Below are 15,689 nucleotides of genomic sequence, written 5' to 3' on the forward strand. Positions count from 1 at the left end.
GAGTTTGTGTCAGTGATGTGGTACAGATCGGATCAACCTTAATAATAACACTGGGAAAAAAATGTGGTCTCGTTCCTGAGTGCGATTTACAGAAACCCTCGAGGCCATGAGGAAACATTCATTGAACAAAATTATTCTGTTTGTTTGACGCGAGGATTTTGTCCAGTTAACGTTCCCTCAGTGCCCCAAGGATGGCTGTTATCACGCTGTGAAATGAGACAGAATTTTTTTTCCAGTGTTATTAATAAGGTTGACTGGAGTTGTATGTCATGCATAGCAACAAGGTGTTGACACGATATATGCTTGTGTAAATTACGGGCTGATCAGGTCAGTTGAGTTCGTCTGAGAAAACAAACGTCTTCAAAGTGCCATAGCGTGACTTGTGTAAACTCTGTTTTGCGCAGAGTTTCAAGAGTTTTAGCGTCGTCTGCTTGACTTGTGTACTTCCGTTTTTTGTTTCTATAGGTACAAAGAAAACAGAAACATCCCGATGCACATGCACTGGATCAGAGAGTAGGTGTAGTTCTTGCTATCTAATTGAAAATTCACCTGTTCATTTCATGTAGTGTAGTGTACTCCATTGGAGTGAGTTCAGTGTACAAACAAACAGAGTGGCCAATGAAACGTGACACATGTCCAGATGAAATGACCAGTGTGACATGCACGATCAAACTTTTTCCGCACTGCAATGGCTCGCAGAATTCGCTATAGGTGTGAGTCGTTTTGTTTTCTTGTTGGTCATGGTATCGTAAAAAAATGCACTTGCACAGCATTGTACGGATAGGGCATGTGACGGAGTTGCAACTTTGGGTCTTGTGCAGAGTTCGCATTCGTTCTGGAGTTAAACATAAAAGTATACGCATGTCAAACAGAAGAATGGGGAGAAATGTAGCCCGCGGATGAACACAGTAGGAGAGTGCAAGCTAGCTGGTGGAAATTTGTGTAGACGGCAACATATGCTTGAGTTTCAGGAAACGGGGCGAAACGCACATGACAGACTCGTAACTAGAGCCTGAGGTTTTAGGGTTAAACCTGTTTCTTCCCCGAATTTACATCCCGAATTGAAGGTTGCTTCTTTAGAGTGAATACAGTAGAACCTCGATAATTCGAAATCCCGCTTAATTCGAAGGTTTTCCGTGGTCCCGTGTTCACATGTTCAAATTTGACCCCATAATTCGAAGCACTAAAGCGCCGCGTCCCGCTTAATTCGAAGGTTTCCCGCAGAAATATCCACCATTCATGAGCTTCGGGTGACACGTGCCCGCCGACGTCCCTCTCCTGTTAACCTTCTTCCATGCATTTTCCTCCTCGCTCTCGGTGTCCCCAACCCGTCGTCACCGTCATGCCGTCATCGGCGCAGTTTCGGTTGCGCCATTTTCATTGTCTGCGTTCGCAACGCCGGTTGTAGAAAGACATGGGCAAGTACAAGACGCCAACTGTGAAGGAAAAAGTGGCGGTCACCGAGGCCACAAAATCAGCTATGTGCTCGAAGTCTCGGCTGGCAGAGCAGTTCGGCATACTGCCTGTGTGATACCAGCAGACGGGAATAACGAGGAAGACAACGCGGATGAGGTGGAACGCGTATAGCAGCAGGAACAGACAACACTGCAAGTCCCTGTGGGTGCCGTGGACTCTGATGAGCTCGTCAACTTTTTCGAAGATTACGCGAGAATTGAAGAAGTGAACAGACGTGCGCATCGTCCATGCAAAACGACTACCGCGGTGCCTCGAAGTGACGATAGCGGAGACGACGAGCTGAACTACCGCGGGTGCTCTCGCTTTCGGAGACGTTTGGAGCTGTTACTGTCACTGTCGTGCGGAAGCCAGCGGTGCGTGCATGGCATGATAGACTTAGTGGCCACTTTGGAACGAGCGGTGACGGCCGACAGTACAGTAACTACTGCAAGCGACAGAGATGATCGATTTTTTGTGTAATGAACTGCATTTTGCTCAGTCACTTGTTGAATTTGCTTAATTCGAATACCCGCTTAATTCGAAATTTTTTCGCGGTCCGGGCGGCTTCGAATTAACGAGGTTCTACTGTACCGATTTTTACCCTGCAAATTGCCCTCACTGAAGCATCTGTGGGAGAGTGCACACTAGCTTGTTTGGCAGCAAACGCAATTACATAACTGTTTGTACCAAACCGGTACAGTCCGTCTGAGCGGTAGAGTCCGATTTCTCCCCGTTTTTAGCATACTGGAAGCTTTTCTGCCCGAATTTGCATGAATTTTGAGCACGTGCTGATTTCCCCGACCTTCACCCCACTGAATTGTGAAAACAATATTTCCCGAAAACTTCAGGCTCCACTCATGAACCAGCAAAGACAAGTTTCAGTGCGCACAAGAAATGAAATACAGTTGGAGCAACAAGAATGAAACAGAACACAACATGGCTAGCTGGGCATGACTGAGTTAGGCACTGCGATTAACCCTTCTGAGAAGAGGATGTACTAGGTTGGCTTACATAGCCTTTTGTTCTGGTGATGAAGCAGGATTTGAAGAAGGTTTGTCACAAGGCGTCCTCAGAATAGATAGCGGTTTAAGGGGGGATGTGGCAATTAAAGCTAACTTCCTTATTTATAGTTCAAACTTAACCAAATTTGGTGTGCTTATGTATTTCAGCACCAGCATCTCAATGCAACAATCGGTTTCTGAATATCTATTTTACTTATTGAGTTATAGGCATAAGCATACTGTCTAACAAGTCTCTTGATTGATTGATTAATTGTGTTGAAATTTCATGATATTATTATGTCAAAACATTACTAAGGGCCTGCCCTGTGCAATAAAGCTGTTAGTTTTTCTCCCCATCTCATTTATTGCTAGCCAAAGTTTAAATACCCCTTGTCCTGTTTTTCTACAGATATACTGCTTGACAAAAAGGGCTTTACAAAATTTTCTGTATGCGATAAATAATAACTAATAGCTTTATTGCACTCCTTAATGTGTCTGGAACTCCATGCAACAGACAGGAAGCCTCTATCTTCAACCGTACAGATATGGTGAAGCTCCCCGTAATGACAATCAGATGCAAATGAAAAGCTGGGAAAACCAGCTCCGAAGTTTCTTTTGCTCTATTTGTCACAAATCGCTACAGCAACCCTTCAAAACCCACCAGGACAGTAGCCTTTCTAGTCACGCAGCTTTTTCAGAGCCTAATATTACGTAAAATCAATATCATCGTGCTTTACAAACTCCCCAGAACAGCCGGCGCGGCACGGAACATCGAGGAAAGCGCGCATTTTGAACGTGGCGCGCCACCTCCGCCAATAGGAGGGCGCGAGCTGGCCACGTGACTCTCGGGAGCCAATCACTTTCCGAGTTTTGCTTTCATCGATCGTGCCCTGCTCCCTTATTTGCTGTCGGAGAAGTGCGAAACTATGGCCATCGGAGAGCTGGATTTCCCCTCTTTCAAATGATACCAAGATGGCGGCGAGCGGTAGGAAAGTTATCGCGCAATTGGCAAAACAGAAAGAGCCTTCCGAGCATAATTTCTGCTCACTTTTTTGCGAGTGCGGGTTACAAAAATAAGTATTTAATCAATTTCTAGTCTGAATTTGACTGAAGTACCTCGTGACATGATAAGTGAAGGTGCTAGGAGCACAAAAATGCACACTTTGAAAAACGAACTTTTTGGACAAAATTCGACATTTTAATTGCCGCATCTCCCCTTAAGTGATGGAAATTTGCTGTACAATCTACGCATGATTCCTGGTAAGTTACGGGAGCATGCTAGCAACACCAAACACAGTTCAAATGTTTGTGGGCTTTGAGGCCACGTGAAATTCTGCAGATTGTTCGGCAAATTTCAATCACACAAATTTGCTAAAATATTGTAAGGACTTGTAACTTGTAAGGACTTCACTAACCTTATTGTAATTGTATTGTATTGTCCTCTCAGAAGGGTTAACTGCCCTCCCTAACTCTGTTACACCCGACAAGCCCTGTTGCGTTCTGTTTTCATTTCTGTTCTGTTAGCCTCGTTCACAACCTGTATCTCAGTTCTCATGTGCATTAAAACTTATCGTTGCTGATTTATGACGCTGTCGTGTGTTTGTTTCATCTCCCTGTTTGCTCAAGCTCAAGGATGTGTCGCCGATAACAATGTTCAAGTCACCAAGGCAAACTATTTTCAGGAAAGAAGCCTAGAAGTAGAAGTGAACACTCAATTGGATTCTCTGATGGCCAAACAGACAGCGCTGGAAATCCTCTCCAACCTCTGCTATGGAGATGGTACGTAGGAATCACACTAGGCCTGTGCGAATAGTGATTTTTTGGTTAGAATCAGATACGAATCGAACAGAAAAAATCTTCGAATAGTAGCGAATCGAATAATGCCGAGTAAGTACTACGCACAAGTGTGTCCTTATTGCTGAACCGTAAGCAATAGTATGCATTGAAACCAGGTGCTCAGCTGTAGTTTGTCAGACTTTAAAAAAAAAAAATTCCCAAAAACATCAGGCTCTACTGATTGCTCTCTGTATCTGCAGCACGTTTCTGCAAGCTGCACTTCATTTATAAGTGATACAGATGTGACGATGCCGTGCATGAACTGATAATGCAGGAGGATCTGAAGCTGCTGACGACTCAAATGAGAGCGACGAAAGTTCGGAAGGGTTTGAGGATGTCATGGATGTCGAGGACTCGTCGCAAGTGGTGAGTGTTGATCTCATTTCAAGTAATGGGAGCAGCAAAGCCAAAAATAGTCACTAAACTGCATAGATGGGGTAATGGGGTGACTTGTAATGAATCACGCTTTGGTAATGAGTGGCGCTACTGCATTACATCTTGTGGAGGAGTAATTGAAATATGGCAGTCATCAAAAAGCCTCTCACGATTGTCGGTCGAGTGCATTAATCAATTATGCTTAGAGCCTGAAATTTTCGGGAAATATTTTTTCCTACATTCGGGGGGTAAAAATCGGGTAAATAAACATGTGCAGTAAATGCATGCAAATTCGGGTGAAAAAACTTCCAGTACGCTAAATTCGGGGACAAATCGGGCTCAGTTATTCAAACCAACTGTAGCGGTTTGGTGATGTAAGTGAATTTTTCTGCCAAACAAGTAAGTTCGTGCCTTCCTACAGACATCCCAGTGAGGGCAGTTTGCTGGGTAAAAATAGGGTTTCACCCTAAAGAGGCAACCTTCAATTCGGGGAAGAATCGGGTAAGACCCTAAAACTTCGGGCTCTAATTATGCTGCACTGGCATCTGCTTTCCCGTAACTTACCAAGGGGCATCATTCGACCATTGGCACATGCACTCACTCACTTCACATTCTCTCCTACTCATTTCTTCTCATGTGCACATGCACGTGCACACAACACAGGTATGAGACAGCAGTAATCGGACAGCAGCTAGCATTACAATGCCATCCATCGAGCATGCTCTGAATTGTTGTCTTGTGTTGCAAGCAGCTCATCAAGCTAGATAACTTGACAGCCTTGATCTCAACTCGACGTCCTCGGGATGCTCCCGTGGACAATACATGGGACAATACATGGTCATACAACATATCCCTTGGGGAGCATTACGTTAGCCATCGTTGATCCTAAACTAGGGATGGCGCTGGTGTGGTGCAGAAACAAGATGGTGCCCCTGTTCTCCCTTGAAACTCACTGTCACTACTCCGAAGCGAAGCTTATTTAGCAACTTTAACTTGAAACAGTTGGTGGAAACCTGGAAAAGTCAGGGAATTTTGAGGCTACAATTTTGTAGAGACCTTGGCTCTGCATGTTGAAACTTGTTATGTAGCATACTGTCGAGACACATTGATCACGTCGTTCCATTGACCACTTATGCCTAGGGCCTGACTTTTTAGGGTTAAACCCGTATCCGCCCGATATTTACCCCCTGAACGAAATCTGTAAAATTCGGGTTTAACCCGAATCTACCCGAAAACATCCGGGTCGCGTGGCACACTCATAAGCGTGCATTAAAATAAAATTTGATAACATTGCTAAACATTAGTTCCATGTTAAGACATATTTTTATTAAACAAAAAAAACAAAAAAAATCACCCGAATACACCCGAATTCCTGACGACAGAATATGCCGTAACGGGATTTAACCCGAATACACCCGAATTTTCAAATGAAAAATATCACCCGATATTTACCCCCCGAATTTGGCCAAATATAAAACCCGAAAAAGTCAGGCCCTACTTATGTCTTGTTTTCACATCCGTGTTCCTTACGTGCACCCCTCTCATCAGTGCTACGTTTTTTGGGCTAAAGAGTGTGATGATTATGTGAACAAACATTGAAGTGGTTGTGTCCGACGCACATTGGCACTCTCGTGAGTTACATGAAACTACTATATAAATAGAGCCTGAAGTCTTCAGGAAATATTTTTTAATTATATTTGGGAAGTAAAAATTGGGTAAATAAGCGTGTGCTCTAAACTTATGCAAATTTGAGTGAAAAAAACATTCAGTACGCTAAATTCGTGGAGAAATTGGGGTTCAGTTATTCAAATCAACTGAACTGGTTCGGCACAAATGGAGGTGTAACTGCATTTGCTGCCAAACAAGTTGGTATGCATTCCTACAGACATCTCACTGGGGGCAAAATTGGGTTTCTCCTTAAAGAGGCAACCTTCAATTTCAGGTGAAAAACTCAGAAGCGTATACGAAGAGGGGAGTCAAGTACCGTATTTTCACGCGTATTAGCCGCACCGCAGATAAGCCGCAGGACTCAATTTTAGATACATTTTGAAAATTTTTTTGCAGATAAGCCGCACTCGCAGATAAGCCGCGGGTAATACGACGCGACTGCTTTGTGCGCTAAACCAGTGATGCACATACAAAATCAATAGAGACTTTATCGCTATGAAAACGGGTATCATTTATTCGACAGGATAAAGGCTAATATCAGAAATATTACAGAGCGGCTCACTAAGACATGTTCCAGAAGACATGATTCACTGTCACCCCTTTTGTTAAAGCTGCTTTGGGGGAATGTTTCCCGAAGGTCAGACCACTCGAATATGGACTCGTCCCTGTTCGGTATTGTTCGTGCAATGGCAGGGCGGTCCTGTTCCGAAAAACATGACGCACTGTCTGCCCTTTCGTTTCATCCAGGGTATTGGGAAAATACCAGGGAAAGATAGTCATCAGATAAGCCGCACCTGTGCATAAGCCGCAGAGCGTCCGCGAAAACAAAAAATCTCGCATAAGCCGCGGCTAATACGCGTGAAAATACGGTACTGTAGATCACATAAACAAAATACAGAAACTGGCACTGAAGATTTTTGTTTAAGTTTAATTTGTACAGGCTTTCGCGTTCAGGTCCACGCTTCCTGAGGTACAAAGTGAAGTGGTGACACACATAAGTATAAAGTATAAGTACGAAGTGGTGACACGCATACTTATGTGTGTCACCACTTCACTTTGTACGTGAGGAAGCATGGACGTCCACGCGAAAGCTTGTACAAATTAAACTTAAACAAAAATATTCAGTGTCGGTTTCTTTATTTTTTTTATGTGAAAAACTCAGGCAAGAATCTGGTTAAACCCTGAAACTTCAGGCTCTAGCTATAATCCTTTGTTGATTTCTTTTCCTCAGGTTCCCCTGAACATGCCGTGCGAGGCTCACGAAGCCATAGTGAGCAACAATCTCGTGTGCAAGGTCATGAACCATGTGAACCCCATCGACGCTCAAGTGGAAGCCACCCTGAAAGAGCTCCCTCAGACGGCTGTCATCCCTAAAAGGTATCTCCAAAGAACGTAGGTAAAGCTGGTTAGAGCATATTCGCAGAGTGAATCTTCTCCAAGAACCAGGAGGCGGGTTCTGTACTGTGCAAGGTACACTGACTCGATGTAATTGATGGTTAAGGGTGTGCTAAAATTCGAAATTTCCAATACAAACTAACATTTACGGTGTACGGGCTATTCCCATGATGTCGTCCGCGCGAGGGCGCCACTGTCCCAAATCAGATTTGGGGCCATAATGTAGGTCTGTAGGTTTTGACTGCCCAAGCCCTCACCCACATCACATTCAGCGTGCATTTGGTGTTTCAAAGTTATTGTACTGGGTGAATATTATTTGTACATTTCAGCAACTCTAAATAGTAGGGTTGTGCGAATATTCGAAATTTCGAATACTTATGAAGCGAATATCTGATTCTGTTCGAATGCAATTCACAACCTATTTTCAGGATTCGAAATTTTTGGACAGCCACCGTAGTATAGGACAGATGAAGCCTATTCTCGTGTAATGATCGCACTGGCACTTGAATTTTTAATTGTTTTATTTTTTAAAGTGTGTTAGCTATGCTTAGGGCCTGACTTTTTAGGGTTAAACCCGTATCCGCCCGATATTTACCCCCCGAACGAAATCTGTAAAATTCGGGTTTAACCCGAATCTACCCGAAAACATCTGGGTCGCGTGGCACACTCATAAGCGTGCATTAAAATAAAGTTTGATAACATTGCTAAACATTAGTTCCACGTTAAGACAAATTTTTATTAAACAAAAAAAAAATCACCCGAATACACCCGAATTCCTGACGACAGAATATGCCGTAACGGGATTTAACCCGAATACACCCAAATTTTCAAATGAAAAATATCACCCGATATTTACCCCCCGAATTTGGCCAAAAATAAAACCCGAAAAAGTCAGGCCCTAGCTATGCTGCAGGTGAACGTGGTTACGCTGTATTCACTCAGGTGGCATACATTTCGTTCAGCCTGCATTAATTATTCAGCGTGTGTTTAAATCAGCATCTCTTTGTCATTCAGGGTGAAGGCAGTACAGTGCCGTTCCCTTCTGTGCATTGCCAATCTGGTCCAACTGCTGGTGCCTGAGGACCTCGGTGGTGTGTCTGGACTGTGCAGCACGTGGACCTGTCTGGCACAGCTGGCATTTCTCAGCAAAGGTTGGCCCCTTTGTCCTGTTGGGGGAACATTGCACCCATGCTTACAGACTTGTGTTTTAGGGAGAGCTGCTAGAATAACTGAAACTTTAACTTCGTATAGAATAGTATTTTTTCGAATACAAGATGGACAAGATGGTACAGGACGGACAACGGAAAGATTTTCATGGCAGCATGGAGAGCATCTCGTTCACATTGCGCACGACTGTAGAGAAAGTATAGAATGCACGTATAGGTGGACTCATACGGTATGTGTAGAGTCCAAAATTTTAGAGTTTAACCCAATTTTTTCTGAATTTTGCAACCCATATTTAGAGCCTGAAGTTTTCGGGAAATATTTTTTTCTAAATTCAGGGGGTAAAAATCGGGTAAATAAACGCGTGCTCTAAATTCATGCGAATTCGGGTGAAAAAAACTCCCCGTATGCTAAATTCGGGGATAAATCGGGCTCAGTTACTCAAACTAATTGTAGTGGTTTGGTACAAATGGTGATATAACTGCACTTGCTGCCAAAAAAGCAAGTTAATGCATTCCTACAGACATCCCAGTGAGGGGAATTTGCCAGGTAAAAATCGGGTTTTACCCTAAAGGGTGAACCTTCAATTCGGGGTGCAATTTCGTGGAAGAATCGGGTTAAATCCTAAAACTTCAGGCTCTACCCATATTGAAAGTTGCATCTTTATGGTAAGACCCAATTTTTACCAGTCAAATTGCTCTCTCTGAGACATCTGTAGGAACGCACACTAACTTGCTTGGCAGCAAATCCGGTTACATCACCATTTGTACCAAAGCAGCTCAGTTAGTGTGAGTAACTGAGCCCGATGCCTACCCGAATTTAGTATACCGGAAGTTTTTCTACCCGATTTTCGCACAAATTTAGAGCACACCTTTATGTACCCAATTTTTACCTCCAGAACTTAGGAAAAAAAATTATGCGATCGTGAAGATCACAAATTCTCTAAAAAATTAATTTAAAAATGAATTTTAATTAATTAAAAAATTAATTAATAAAAAATCTAAAAAAATAAATTTAAGAATTTATTTTTAATTAATTCATAAAAATTCAATAATAAAAATTATCTAAAACTTCAGACTGTATTTATGAATAAATTCTGCGACATTTGTGACCTCATTTCACTCCACTCCACCCATAGGCGCAGAGGACATGGAACTGTTGGAATCGAGCACAAGTGCGTGTCGCTCTGTCCTGCAGAGTCTCCTCTCTGCACTGGCACTGCAGTCAAACACTTCTTCCCCATCATCATCATCATCCTCCGCGTTGCCAAGCGTGTCAGAGGAGGAGCTTCGGTTGATGGCCCAGGTTGGCCTGCACTGCCCCGAGGCCTCCGTCAGGCTCAATGTTGTCCGCATCATGGCTTCCTTGGCCTGTCTCTTGAGGGACTCTCATCCTCCCACTGTGCTCAAGGTCAGTTGAGTCCCGCTCCTCCACGAATGGCTGAACGGTATTATCTAGGGCTGCGCAATATTCGAAGTTTTGGAGAAACACCACGGTGTACCATGAGAGGGAGAGGAGCGCTAGCCCGGCAGCCATCTTCAGAAAGGGCTAACAAAAAGATGGGGCTACCGGTAGAACGGAACAAGAATAAGGCCGTGCAACTAATAATTAGGGCCTGACTTTTTAGGGTTAAACCCGTATCCGCCCGATATTTACCCCCCGAACGAAATCTGCAAAATTCGGGTTTAACCCGAATCTACCCGAAAACATCCGGGTCGCGTGGCACACTCATAAGCGTGCATTAAAATAAAGTTTGACAACATTGCTAAACATTAGTTCCATGTTAAGACAAATTTTTATTAAACAAAAAAAATCACCCGAATGCACCCGAATTCCTGACAACAGAATATGCCGTAACGGGATTTAACCCGAATACACCCGAATTTTCCAATGAAAAATATCGCCCGATATTTACCCCCCGAATTTGGCCAAAAATAAAACCCGAAAAAGTCAGGCCCTACTAATAATGTGTAAGAAATCGCATAAAATTCGTAGAATATCAAATGCTATATGTTAATGTTACAGTTGCACACTACATTCTGCAAGTAGTTGATAACTACTTTTTAACTACAATCAGGTAGTTTAACTAGCACTTTAACTACATGTAGTTAACTCTCTCCACTAACTCATCACTGCTCTTCCCTATCATTTTGTTATTATGTCCCCCATATGTTTTTCATCTGTTTGTATATATATCTTCTTTTAACCTGCTAGTGCCTTCGATGCTAGAGCCTTCCTGCCATTTCCTTTATACGACTAACGTGTGTTGCTGTATATGTATGTGCGTTACTGTAATTTTATAGTGCGTCAACAAAAAGGCTCCAGTGCGGCCATTCTTGGGCACAGTAAACTCATTCCTTCATTGATTTGTTTCAGAGAGTAGGACAGTACCTGCTCGAGGTGTGCCTCAAGGACTCTGACATCGGTGTAGTTGCTGAAGCCCTAGATGCAGTATTCGACGTATTCGGCGAGGACTCCACAGATTCTGTTGGTAGGGAGATAGAATTGGTGCCAAAGCTCAGGCAGATTTTGCCCGTGTTCAAGACGAAGGTAAGGCACCAGCATGCACGGTGTGGTGATATGAAAATCAATCAATCATGGCGAACTCTTGTTGGTCGATTTTGAGTGGTGGGTATCTGGGCACTAAGGTGTCTGTGGGAATAGAGGCATCGGGCAGAAGGGATCGCAGATGAGGAGTGACTTGCGGGCGGTTGTATTATTTTCCCACTCGTGCTGGCCAACAATTTAAAAGTTCTTCAATTTCAATTGGCAGGCACATGTTGAAAACTTGTCTCATCCATGTCTTTGATATCCTGTATTTGTACCATGTCTGTCTTCGTTCCCATAAAGTCGGCCAGCCCCACTGTGCGCTCTGACACTTACAGAGATGCAGTAATTTCCCTGGCCCAATTCTGGAATGTCCCCTGTTCAGTAAACAGCAAACGGGTGAATGCTGAAATTCTTTCTGGTGGCAAGCCCATGTGAGCTCTGAAACGACGTGCTTGTAATTGGTTGTTAATCGTTGTGCAGCTGGTGTGGTTTTTAGTATGTTCAGTAAAGTGTGCACTCTGGGATCTTGGACTGTTTCTAGCCCTTTATGGCTATAGTATTTGTTCAGTGAACAGAAAAATGAAGTTGCGTTTTGCATGTCTCGTTGCAGATCAACCAGAACAGGAAAAGCCTGGGAAGTCAATACCCCGTTGTGATGACAGCAAAGACCAACTTGCTCAGGTTCATCAAATACAAGAGCACAACAGGAGTCAAAAACGGCAAAGCATGATCGTCTTACATGGTGAGCAGCCACTTCCACAGCATCTTCAATATCACGTTCTCCTGAGCAAACTGGTACACGTTAAACTACAGCTTCCGACTAGAGCTGTGTGAACAGCAAAATTTGGATTGCTAGTGGAATCCGAATAGTTTCTTCACAAGAGGAATCGCATCTGAATAGTTTCTTCAGAAAGTGAATAGAATCTGAATAGTTTCTTCTATATAGATAATAGTTCTGAAATGTCGACTCCTTTCTTGCCTAACTGCTCGCCTGCACCCTTCTCCTGTTGTCGAAAGTATGAAATTTTGTGGCAACTTTCAGAAAATCATGCAAGCATGTAGTAGTAATGTTCTGTGACACCATCAGTGTTTTGCATTTTGTTTTTTTGTGAGTCTGCATGAAGTTGGTTATAATACAGCGCAAGATATTTTCCCCGAGTGCAAACAAACTGGCATGTTCACGACCGAGCAACGTTCTGCTTGGGGTGTCGTCTGCTCTTTACACGGTGCTTTTCCCTTTAGTTACTCTCTAGGAATCACTGCAGCTTTCTTTTATCATATACTATGCTCTGAATGGTCTGCTTGAGAATAAAGTGGAAGAAGGCCTCCTCTTATTTGTGTGTTCTTGTGTTTTTTTCAGGAGTGCTGACCTTTATCGTACAGATGAAGCTTTCACACATTATGCCTCACTGGTGCAAGCTACACACACAACATCCGAGCGTCCACCCCCCAGGAGCCATTCATTCATCTCAGACACTTAAAGAGACAGTTTGAACAGCACAGTGTTCAAGTGCCTTTTAAAGCATGGACTACACCCGTGACGATAAATAAGAGCTTCTGTCAAATAGTAGTTGCAGGAGGGACTCCGGCACTACCGGCTTCAAATTGCGACAATATCGTAAAAAAATTCTGACAAGAACACGCTTTTTCGTGGTGCAGTAAAACCCCAGCCTTAAACCCCCCTCGAGCTTGAGGGAAACACGAAGAACGACATGACACGAAGGCTCCCTTGAGCTCAGGGGTTCATTGTGCCATGGATCTTCACCAGCCTAGCCGCGGTTCTCTCACTTCTCCCAAGCCGACAACCTTTTCCTTCATTTTTTTTTTTTTACTCCTTCTATATCATGAGCGTTCCATTTGACTTCTTGCTAAGATGTTCTCATTTCGGTTGTTAGTGTTAGCACCAGCCATATAGAGGAAAAGTGTGCTTGCCGGAAAAGAAGACAGACCCCAAAACATTAGTCTTGTGCAGTTCGGTTACCCTGGCATAAAGAATTCAAAGTTGTGAACGGTAAAGTTTATATACGTTGAAAAGCATATATGTGTGGACGAATGCGTTAAAGCATTATTTCTTCTTCTGGCCTGTTTGGTTGTACATGGTGCAATATCCTGTTCATGGCATGCTTTGTAGAGCTAACATGCTGCAATCCGGAGTTTCGCACTCTATGTGTCCAAAAATTCATTAAAGGAATGGACATCCCACATTCTTCTGTGAGCAAAATAAAACACAATAATGGTGGCACAATGGCAGAGCAATCTTGCCCAATGTTTACTCATGGACAGTAACGTTGAAACATTACGAATCACTTTTTTTTTCCATGGAAAGTCTGGTTGTAATGAGGCACATAGCTTTGCATTTTACTGTTGAACCTGGCTGGATGAAGACAGGAAAAACTTGGAATTGGGAGTAGCTGTACAGCCTTGCTAGATATCAGGAACATACCTGGGTAAATTACTTCTAAAATGTAATTAAATTACATTACTCCAGTTAGAATTTAATTAAATTACATTTAAATTACATTACTCCAGCTAGAATTAAATTAAATTACATTACTTGTTAGTGCAATTGAAATGTAATGAAATTACGTTACAATTTACTACGAAACAGTAACTACATTACGGAGTCATTACTGTGAACTTAATCCTAACGCTATTGAGCACGTGGAAATTAATTGTCAAACAACACTATGTTGTAACAGCTAGGCGTACTTTATTCTGTGCATCACAAGGATTGTCACTCTCTCTTATTGCAAAAAAAGCTCTTCTTGCAGCAGAAGCAACTGACTTTCGAAGTGGCCGTCGTTAGGCTGCTCCTCGTGTCAGGAAACGGGTCTTCAGCCATGCCGAAGACTCTCTCTATCGGTGCGGACGATGGCAACGCGGTGTTGTACTCGTAGTCATCATCATCATCTTCATCTTTTAACTCGCCAGTCGCCAGCTCTTTCTGCCAAGTGCCAGCACAGAACACACACTCGATTGTTTTGTAGAAAGTAATGAGTAATGTCATTAAAAGTACTGCCCAACTAATTAAATTACATTACAAATTAGCAGAAAAAGTAATTTATTACTGTAATTTCATTACAGTAATAACATTACTACCCAGGTATGATCAGGAAGGGACCGGACAGAAATCGAGTGATCGGCATTTCTATCCATCTGAGAGTATGTGTGTCCGCTGCTGACTGATGCCACTCCAATTGAGAAATACGACCGCCCACTGTTCCGCAAACATTTGTCCCAAGCTGTACGCGCTGTGGTGCTACCCATTATGGGCTGACTTTAATGTTACTCTTTCTCTCTGTTTGAGAGTTCATAACACATAAATATACTACTGTAGAAGTCGTTTTTTCCATGTGGAAGATGTTTTCGCGTTTTCGAAGGCAGGTGGTTTCAGGAGTGATTCGCGATAACTTGATTTTGCGCCCTACATTTCTGGGAGTGCTATGCCCTTGCGTATTGTGCCGTCGTCAATGCTGTGGCATATTTCGGTGCTCACAGACATGGCAGGAAAGGCCCTGTACAATGGCCATTAGGGACCCTGCAGGAGGCCATAGTAGTGGCTGTGTTCCCCTGACGTCTGAACCTCTAACGACAGTCAACAAAGCAAGCACACTGTCTTTAAAAATGACATGAAAATACCAAAACAAGGTAGTGTTGCCCCCAGTGCTCCTAATCGCCTTCTACCAATACTCCTCTATCGGCATCGTCACTGGCGATCGACAGCGGTTCCTAATAGGACCCCTAACGTCTTAACCTCTAATGACAGTGAGCAAACCAAGCACACTGTCGTTAGAAGCGACATAGAACTATCAAAACAAGGAAGTGTCACTCCCGGTGCTCGTAATCACCTTATACCAATGCTCCTCTGTCGGCATCGGCACTGGCGCTGTACAGCAGCTCGGAATAGGGACCCTGACGTCTAAACCTGCATCGACAGTCCACAAATCAAGCACACTGTCGTTAAAAGCTACATGGAAATACCAAAACGGGCAAGTGTCGCTTCTGATGCTCGTAGTCGCCTTCTGCCGATACTCTATCAACACTGTCTCTGGCACTCGACACCGGCTCGGAATAGGGTCCCTGACGTCTTAACCCATAACGACAGTCAACAAACGAAATGCACTGTCATGAAAAACGACATGAAATACCAAAACGGGCAAGTGTCGCTTCTGATGCTCGTAGTCGCCTTCTGCCGATACTCTATCAACACTGTCTCTGGCACTCGACACCGGCTCGGAATAGGGT

At 43.4% G+C, this 15,689-nt stretch overlaps 1 protein-coding gene across 1 annotated transcript in view; it reads left to right on the forward strand.

The window, feature by feature from the left end:
- Positions 1-13,525, forward strand: part of LOC135379082 (HEAT repeat-containing protein 3-like) — a 56,989-nt gene extending 43,464 nt beyond the window's left edge. Inside the window, exons 8-16 of the mRNA XM_064612330.1 lie at positions 466-513; positions 4,139-4,235; positions 4,567-4,658; positions 7,567-7,712; positions 8,745-8,881; positions 10,033-10,304; positions 11,271-11,444; positions 12,055-12,186; positions 12,805-13,525. Of these exons, the coding sequence (XP_064468400.1) occupies positions 466-513; positions 4,139-4,235; positions 4,567-4,658; positions 7,567-7,712; positions 8,745-8,881; positions 10,033-10,304; positions 11,271-11,444; positions 12,055-12,174 (1,086 nt within the window). The 3' untranslated portion in view covers positions 12,175-12,186; positions 12,805-13,525. The remainder of the gene's footprint in view (positions 1-465; positions 514-4,138; positions 4,236-4,566; positions 4,659-7,566; positions 7,713-8,744; positions 8,882-10,032; positions 10,305-11,270; positions 11,445-12,054; positions 12,187-12,804) is intronic.
- Positions 13,526-15,689: the final 2,164 nt, after the last annotated feature.

Source organism: Ornithodoros turicata, chromosome 1 (assembly GCF_037126465.1).
Source record: "Ornithodoros turicata isolate Travis chromosome 1, ASM3712646v1, whole genome shotgun sequence".
Taxonomy (NCBI): Eukaryota; Metazoa; Arthropoda; class Arachnida; order Ixodida; family Argasidae; genus Ornithodoros; species Ornithodoros turicata.